Consider the following 9,819-nt stretch of genomic DNA (forward strand, 5'->3'; position numbering starts at 1 on the left):
AATGACAATGTATTTGAGAGTAGCAGGTTTTTTTAATTTTTAAATTTTTTAAATTAACATATAATGTATTATTAGCCCCAAGGGTACAGGTCTGTGAATCACCAGGTTTACACACTTCACAGCACTCACCATAGCACATACCCTCCCCAGTGTCCATAACCCCACCACCCTTTCCCTACCCCCCGCCCCCTGGCAACCCTCAGTTGGTTTTGTGAGATTAAGAGTCTCTTATGGTTTGTCTCCCTCCCGATCCCATCTTCTTTCACTTATTCTTTTCCTACCCTCCAAACCCCCCACATTCCACCTCTACTTCCTAATATCAAGGAGAACATATGATAGTTGTCTTTCTCTGATTGACTTATTTCAGTAGCAAGTTTTTTTTTTTAATCCAGAAAAAAGCTAACAGTTGTCAAAAAGATGATGTAATATTTAGTGATATATCTTCATCACTGAATATTGTATCACTGTTCATATTCATCAGTTGTCTTGGAGGAATATTCTAAAAGTTTTTTTAAGTAAGAAGGGAAGATGCAAAAATAAATTGTGTGTAATATTATCCTATATTCTGGACAAATGACAAAATGTGTGTGTGTGTGTGTGTGTGTGTGTGTGTGTGTGTGTGTAATATTATATAACCACATAGAAAGTTAACTGGGGAGAAGTTAATTAAAGGCTCTATGAATGGAAGAGGGAAACAAAGGAAAAGAGAAAGTGTATACTAATATAAAAATAGTACATGGTGCTTTAGGGAGACAGTACCAGGGATAATGAGAGCTATGATTCAGTCCTTGTCCCTGTTGACTTTCCTCTTGCAAGTCTGGTTTTGTTTAGACAGAGAATAAAGATCCATTTTAATATATACTTCTTTTCCATTTCCACAGAGATCTCTCAAGAAAAATGGTTGCAGGAAATCATTCCACAGCAACAAGTTTTGTGTTAGTGGGTTTAACACAGAAACCAGAGCTCCAGCTGCCTCTCTTCGTCCTGTTCCTGGGAATCTATATAGTGACAGTGGTGGGGAACCTGGGCTTGATTCTCTTGATTGCGGTAATCCCTTTGCTTCACACCCCCATGTACTACTTCCTCAGCAGCTTGTCTTTCATTGATCTCTGCTACTCCTCTGTCATTACCCCCAAAATGCTGGTGAACTTCTTAGGGAAGAAGAATATGATCCTTTATTCTGAATGCATGGCACAGCTCTTTTTCTTTGTGGTTTTTGTAGTGGCTGAGGGTTACCTCCTGACCGTGATGGCATATGATCGCTACGTGGCTATCTGCAGCCCACTGCTTTACAGTGTCACCATGTCCTCTTGGGTCTGCTCACTACTCGTGCTGGTTGCCTTCATCCTGGGCTTTCTCTCTGCCTTGGCCCATACAAGCGCCATGATGAAACTGTCTTTCTGCAGATCCCACATCATCAGCTATTACTTCTGTGATGTGCTTCCTCTCCTCCATCTTTCCTGCTCCAATAAACACCTCAATGAGCTTCTGCTTTTTATCATTGCGGGATTTAACACTTTGGTGCCCACCCTAGCTGTCTTCATTTCCTACGCCTTCATCTTCTACAGCATCCTTCGCATCCAATCCTCAGAGGGCCGGTCCAAAGCATTTGGTACTTGCAGCTCTCATCTCATGGCTGTGGGGATCTTCTTTGGCTCTATCACCTTCATGTATTTCAAACCCCCATCTAGTAACTCCCTGGAACAGGAGAAGGTGTCCTCAGTGTTTTACACCGCAGTGATCCCCATGCTGAATCCTTTAATATACAGTCTGAGAAACAAGGATGTAAAGAAAGCATTGAGGAAGGTTTTGGTGAGGAAATGAGCCTCACTTTTGGAGGCAGGAGAAATGAAGGTTCAACAAACCTTCATTTTTCCTTGTTATTCTCTTGTAATATGCATACTACCTGGACTTTTAAAATATTTCCCTATCACATGGAAGGGATGTCCATTATCACCACTGCTATTCAACATAGTACTAGAAGTCCTAGCCTCAGCAATCAGCAACAAAAAGAAATTAAAGGCATCCAAATCAAAGAAAAAGTCAAACTATCACTCTTTGCAGATGATATGGTACTATATGTGGAAAACCCAAAAGACTCCACTCCAAATATGCTAGAACTTGTACAGGAATTCAGTAAAGTGTCAGGATATAAAATCAATGCACAGAAATCAGTTGCATTTCTCTACACCAACAATAAGACAGAAGAAAGAGAAATTAAGGAGTCAATCCAATTTATAGTTGCACTCAAAACCATAAGATACCTAGGAATAAACCTAACAAGAGAAGCAAAGAATCCATGCTCAGAAAACTATAAAGTACTCATGAAAGAAATTGAGGAAAACACAAAGAAATGGAAAAATGTTCCATGAACATGGATTGGAAGAACAAATATTGTGAAAATGTCTATACTACCTAAAGCAATCTACACATTTAATGCAATCCCTATCAAAATTTCATCCATTTTTTCTTTTTTTTTTCTTAAAGATTTTGTTTATTCATTTGACAGAGATCACAAGTAGGCAGAGAGGCAGAGGAGGAAGCAGGCTCCCTGTCAAGTAGAGAGCCCCATGCAGGGCTCGATCCCAGGATCCTGGGATCATGACCTGAGCTGAAGGCAGAGGCTTTAACCCACTGAGCCACCCAGGCACCCCACCATCCATTTTTTAGTTTTTTAAAAGAAATGGAACAAAAAATCCTAAAATTTGTATGGAACCAGAAAAGACCTCAAATAGCCAGAGGAATATTGAAAAAGAAAGCCAAAGCTGGTGGCATCACAATTCCAGACTTAAAGCTCTATTACAAAGCTGTCATCATCAAGAAAATATGGTACTGGCACAAAAACAGACACATAGATCAATAGAATAGAATAGAGAACCCAGAAATAGAACCTCAACTCTATGGTCAACTAATTTTCAACAAAGCAGGAAAGAATGTCCAATGGAATAAAGACCGTCTCTTCAACAAATTGTGTTGGGAAAATTGGACAGACATATGCAGAAAATTGAAACTGGACCATTTCTTTATACCACACATAAAAATAGACTCCAAATGGATGAAGGACCCCAGTGTGAGAAAGGAATCCATAAAAATCCTTGAGGAGAACACAGGCAGCAACCTCTTTGACCTCAGTCACAGCAACTTCTTCCTAGGCACATTGCCAAGTCAAGGGAAGCAAAGGCAAAAATAAACTATTGGGATTTCATCAAGATCAAAAGCTTATGCACAGCAAAGGAAACAGTTAACAAAACCAAAAGACAACTGAAAGAATGGGAGAATATATTTGCTAATGACATATCAGATAAAGGGCTAGTAACCAAAATCTATAAAGAACTTATCAAACTCAACACCCAAAGAACAAATAGTCCAATCAAGAAATGGGCAGAGGACATGAACAGACATTTCTGCAAAGACATCCAAATGGCCAACAGACACATGAAAAAGTGCTCCACATCACTCGACATCAGGGAAATACAAACCAAAACCACAATGAAATACCACCTCACACCAGTCAGAATGTCTAAAATCAATAAATCTGGAAATGACAGATCTAGCAAGGATGCAGAGAAAGGGGAACCCTCCTACACTGTTGGTGGGATTGCAAGCTGGTGCAACCACTCTGGAAAACAGCATCAAGGTTCCTTAAAAAGTTGAAAATAGAGCTACCTTATGACCCAGCAATTGCACTACTGGGCATTTACCCTAAAGATACAAATGTAGAGATCTGAAGGGGCACGTGCACTCAAATGTTTATAGCAGCAATGTCCACAATAGCCAAACTATGGAAAGAACCTAAATGTCCATCAACAGATGAATGGATAAAGAAGAGGTGGTATATATATACAACAGAATACTATGCAGCCATCAAAAGAAATGAAATCTTGCCATTTGTGACGACATGGATGGAACTAGAGTGTATTATGCTTACCGAAATAAGTCAATTGGAGAAAGACAACTATCATATGATCTCCCTGATATGAGGAAGTCGAGAAGCAGCATCGGGGGTTTGGGGGGTAGGAAAAGAATAAATGAAAGAAGATGGGATCGGGAGGGAGACAAACCATAAGAGACTCTTAATCTCACAAAACCAACTGAGGGTTGCCAGGGGGTGGGGAGTAGGGAAAGGGTGGTGGGGTTATGGACACTGGGGAGGGTATGTGCTATGGTGAGTGCTGTGAAGTGTGTAAACCTGGCAATTCACAGACCTGTACCCCAGGGGCTAATAATACACTACATGTTAATAAAAAATTAAAAAATAACAACAACAACAAAAATACTTCCCTATCTAGGGGCCCCTGGATGGCTTAGTCATTGGGTGTCTGCCTTCGGCTCAGGTCATGATTCCAGAGTCCTGGGATCAAGCCCCGCATCTGGCTCTCTGCTTAGAAGGAAGCTGCCTTCTTCCTCTCCCACTCCCCCTGTTTGTGTTCCTTCTCTCGCTGTGTCTCTCTCTGTTAAATAAATAAATAAAATCCGTTTTAAAAAATAAAAAATAAATAAAATACTTCCCCATCTATAATTGATTCCATTTTTCTCAATGAAATAAAAAGGTGTTTAGTATAGCAGGTTTTAGTGTTCTTGTTTTCTGGGAAGGGAAACTAAGGTTTAGATGGTTTTATTTATTTATTTATTTATTTATTTATTACTGTGATTAGAGTAGTAAGCCATTAACAAACTTCACATTCATATTAGATTAGAATGGCACGTTTCTTTTAATAAACAGAAGGGGAAGTTAAAGAGAAAGAAGCACACTATGACCACGACCTTTATTGCTTCTGACTGCTACCCTGTGGCTCTCCATACCTCTTCCCCATGACTTTTCTCAGCACATTCTTTCCATTCTTATCTCTCAAGCTCTAGCTCAAGGGATGCCCCCATAGATCAGTAAGGACCATGGTGGTGTAGAATACGGGGGCAAACTTCTCCTGAGCCATGTTGCTTCTACTAGAGATTGCTTCAAATGCATAAGTATGATGGAATCATAAAAGTTTCCAGCAGCTGTAAATGAGAAATGTAAGTACTAAAATCTTTGGACCTGCCTGCCCCTGAGGGATTTCAAAGCATGTTGGAGAGGGGCACCTGGTGGCTCAGACAGTTGAGCGCCCAGCTCCTGATTTTAGCTCAGGTCATGAGCTCAGGGTGATGGGATTGAGCCCCTCTTGGGGCTCTGTGCTCAGTGTGGAGTCTTTTTCCCCCTCTCCCTCTGCTCGTGCTCTCTTTTTCTCCCTCTCAAATAAATAAATAATAAAAATCTAAAAAAAAAAATTAAATCTTCTAAAAAAAATTTAAAAAGAATGTTGGAGAGCATGAAGTTGTAAGAGATGATGATGGTAGCTGTTGCCAACAGATTGAATTCACCTAGAGGTATCATGAAGAGCTCGTTTAGGTAGGTTCTGGAGGAGGAGAGCTTCAGGAGAGGAAATATGTCGTAGAGTAATGCTGGATGATAATACCCCACAAGAGGAAAGCCTGATCATGGAGATCATGTGGGTACAGCTCCTAATGCTGCCACCATATAGACACCAGTCATCAACACATTGCATATCTTTTGGGACATGATGGCATTGCAGTAGCTATTCTCTCCTTCAGTTTATCTACTGATTGTTTTAATACCATCAGATCTGTTTTAATGCTGCACTTCCTCTTCAGTGTAGTGAAAGTTAAAGAGACGATATATAGTGGTATCCTCTCGCATTTTTCAGTACAACCCATTTCCTGGCTCAACAATCTAGAAAAACACAACAAACAACAGAAACACTTACTGAAAAACAAAACAAAATTTCCTGGCACATTATACAAGGAACAGATGACAGCATTTTATTTTTTCCAGACAAATCCATTGATACCTTTTTTAGAATTGCTTCATTTTTATAAAAGTAATTCATACTTATTTTAATTATTTTTAAGTTAATTATTATTTTAATTTTTTTGTTATATTCAGTTAGCTACTGTATAGTACCTTATTAGTTTCTTCTGTAGTGTTCAATGATTCATTAGTTGCATATAACACCCAATGCTCATCACAACACGTACCCTCCTTAATACCCATCATTCTGCTACCCCATTCCTGACCACACCTTCCCCTTTGAAATCCTCAATTTGTTTCACAGTGTCCATAGTCTCTCATGGTTCATCTCCCTCTCTGATTTCTCCCCCTTCATATTTTTTAAAAGACATTCAAATAAGATAAAAGTAAAATAGAAGGGCAGTAAAAGTTATCTCACATTTTATTACACACACAAGTAAAATATCAGTAAGTAATCATATATACAGGGATAAATAGCTACATAGATACACAGAAGAACAGACCAAAATCATTTTATTGAAATGGTTTTGTGCTTCACAAACTTTTATAAACAAAATATTACATAACTTTTCTTTTTTTAACTTTATTTTATTTTTTCAGTGCTCCAAGATTCATTGTTTATGCATCATAATCATAAAAGAAGCAAAATAAGCAATTTTAAATGGAAGAAATTGCTTAGTCTCTGATCATTATAACCTATATGATATTCCCATGATGTTATGGGAGTTTCATGTCTCTGCTGAACAAGATACCTACTGTCTCCTTAGAAAGAGAAGAGGTGTTCCTGGGTATGTGCAGTAGTCCTTGACAAAAAATGGTCATTTCATCTGTGTTGTTCACTTTTCTTACTTTCCTTCCTTCCTTTATTTTCTCTGGAATGGTTGAAGTTGCCATGTGGTATCTTTTCATTTGCTCATTCCCAATTGTAGATAGTTCTGTATCTCTCCCATATACATAATGTATGAATTCACATGGATTCCTCTTCCAGATCATCTGAGAACTTATTCATTTTCCCCTTTGAGATGTAATTTAAGTAATTTGTTATGTTTTATCCACTTTTCTTTAACATGGGAGCAGGGGGCAGAATGGAGAGAGAATTTTGTGTGTGCTTCATATTTGATAAGCAGAATTTTGTGCTTTTTCCTGAGATTTTGTTTCATGTGTTGAGTCAGAATTTACTCCACCTACTCAGAGGAGGAGGTTATGCCCATTGGGATAGTCTTAGAATTTAGCTTATTGTTAAGTTTGAGTATGGAGCTCTGGAGACTTTGCTTCCATTAGAAAGGCACTTCTTAAATTGGAGCTTATGGGTCTGAACACTTGGATAGGAATTTTATTTGAACTAATCTCTAATTTAAAATTTAACATTACCTTCAAGTCAAAATCTTAGTAACCGATCATGTTAAAATATATAATTATATATGACTTTGTTATCAACAGAATCACACTTACTTTCCCATCGCATCAAGTTGTACATATGTCTAAGGGGTTCTTAGGATGAAATGGAGTACTGATCATGAACATTTACAACCATCACTGCTTCAAATTATAGTAATTATTAGATCTGCTACCAGATCCTGTGATTTAATTGTCTAATAAAGAAAACACAAATTTATTTTAAATATTTTGATGTCAGTAGTTTAGTTTATTATAATGTTTAATCATATGTATGTTATATAGTTAGAAATGCTATTCTAAGAATCTAATTCTTCATCTGGCCACCTAAATTATCTCTGACCCAAAAAAGGATTAGGAAACTCTACATTCAAGAGACTCTGGATGGGTTGTATGTTGCATCTCTTCTTAATCTCTTCCACATATGTAATATCTCTTACTAATGGTGATTTGTAGTCTCAGTCATAAGAGGAGGAGGAATATAGATTTGTCCTCAGAATCAGTCTATTCATCTGTAAAATGATGACATTAGTAAAAGTTTTGTGAAAACAGCAATTTCTGTTACTACCATATTTTGATGTTCATTTCATAGATTTTTTTTAAAAGGAAGCTTTTCTATATTTTACTTATATTTTTATTTCATTTTATTTATATTTATATTTAGATCAGTAATTCTGTAATTTGTGTTTACCGTCCTTACTGGCAAGTGAAGTTCACTTTTTATTTCTTTCTTTCAATATTAGGTAAATGGACACTGGGGAATTTAAATTGTCCTCATTCTTACATGTGGGGTTGGAAGGGATGTGGAGACCTATGAGAGAGTGAGTATACAGAGTCGGAGAAACATAAACTGAGAAGAAGGGAAGATGGAGGGGACAGAAGAACCTTTCTGAGTCTCAGGTTTTATCACTAAGAAAATGATAAGTTGAATTAGATATGCTTCACTACCACTAGATATCTGCATTATTTTTCTGGAATTTTCTGCATATCAAGCTTATTTAATAAACTAAGTAGGAAACTCTGAAGCGTCTAGTTAGGCATAGAGTAGGAACCTAGAAAACATCATCTCCTTTATCTTCATATAATCTAAATGAGGAAAATAACTTTATAAGAATTCCTTCAGTTCTTGGGGCGCCTGGGTGGCTCAGTGGGTTAAGCCTCTGCCTTCGGCTCAGGTCATGATCCCAGGCCCCTGGGATCAAGCCCCACATTGGTCTCTCTGCTCAGCGGGGAGCCTGCTTCCTCCTCTCTCTCTGCCTGCCTCTCTGCTTACTTGTGATCTCTGTCAAATAAATAAATAAAATCTTTTTAAAAATGTACATACATGCATATATATACACATATATACATGCAAGTGACATTATAAAAAGAAAAAACAACTCCTTCAGTTCTTTACTAATACAGAAATGACCAAGACTACATAGAATTACTGTTGGTGATTCTTATATAATTCAATTATTAGTATGGTCATTGCAATATTATAAGTTCCTAATTATATAATTTCTTATAAATTTACTCATTGATATTGCTTTGTGAAGAGCTTTCCCTTTTCTACTATGTTCTATTTTATAGTCATTATTATTTTTATATCAGTAAGGACCTATAGATTTTCATAAGCCATTTTGATGTTCAAATTGTCCTAAATTTGTCCAGAAGAAGCTCTTTCCTTTTAACACATTTCCATAAATTGGGGCACTTATTTATCCTATGGAATACTAATATATTCTAGGCTCATCTTCAATTTTAGGCCCCACCTTGGAATTTACCATTTCTTCATGAAGTCCTGGTTTCTCTCAGTGGAGTGTGATAGTTAGAAATTGAATAATAGGCATAAAGTTTGTTACTTGAATTTCATTGTTTCTAGGCCCATCCAGTTAAAAGTATAAGAATAACCTATTATTATCTAATTATCTAATAATTATCTACTAATCAGATCAGGTCATTCTTCTGTTCAAACCCTATGTTCCCATCGAAAGATAGAAATTTTGTTTGTCTGGCTCATAGCTGCCCAGCAAATATTATTGATTGATGGACTAAATGAATAAATTTTAATGATGTATTGAGGTTCAGGGATTATTTTGAATGGTGGGAGAATTATAGTGGATAATTAAGAGAGTCATCCATAGGGAAGTCATCTTGAGATTCAACAGAAAGGAGTCAAAGTATGCAGTAAATTGGAAAGAAAACATGTAAATTAAAATCATAGTGAAAACTAAAAATGAGAAATCATTTTGTCCCATTCTGCCATCCCCCCACCCAGCCTTCACCCCATTTGACACCTCCACAAAACAGATCTTATTTTCAGTGGTTCTAACAACAGCTAGAAGTCTTATGAAAATATTATTTCTTCTTGTTTACTAGCAACTGGATTCCCTTCAAATTCTACTAAGAAATGTCTGTTGCTTCTGTAACCCTCTTGTGTGTTAATATACAAACTCCTGAGGGCATTTACACATTCAGCCATTATTAGACATTACAACTTTAAAATACAATGAACTGAACATAATAATAATAAAAATAATAAATAAATAATAATAAAATGGATTTGATTAGGAAATTTCAGTTTAACAAGGACAAATTATAAAAATATATGTTTATAAAAAAATTAAAAAAAAAAA

At 36.8% G+C, this 9,819-nt stretch overlaps 1 protein-coding gene across 1 annotated transcript; it reads left to right on the forward strand.

The window, feature by feature from the left end:
• The first annotated feature begins 897 nt into the window (after positions 1–897).
• Positions 898–1,824, forward strand: LOC132012435 (olfactory receptor 8D1). Its single transcript, XM_059392439.1, has one exon. The coding sequence runs from the start codon at positions 898–900 to the stop codon at positions 1,822–1,824; it is 927 nt and encodes a 308-aa protein (XP_059248422.1).
• Positions 1,825–9,819: the final 7,995 nt, after the last annotated feature.

This window comes from Mustela nigripes, chromosome 1, assembly GCF_022355385.1.
Source record: "Mustela nigripes isolate SB6536 chromosome 1, MUSNIG.SB6536, whole genome shotgun sequence".
NCBI lineage: Eukaryota > Metazoa > Chordata > Mammalia > Carnivora > Mustelidae > Mustela > Mustela nigripes.

Excerpts from the sequence above, each read along its gene's own strand:
- LOC132012435 (XM_059392439.1), top strand. The coding sequence starts at position 898 with ATGGTTGCAGGAAATCATTCCACAGCAACAAGTTTTGTGTTAGTGGGT.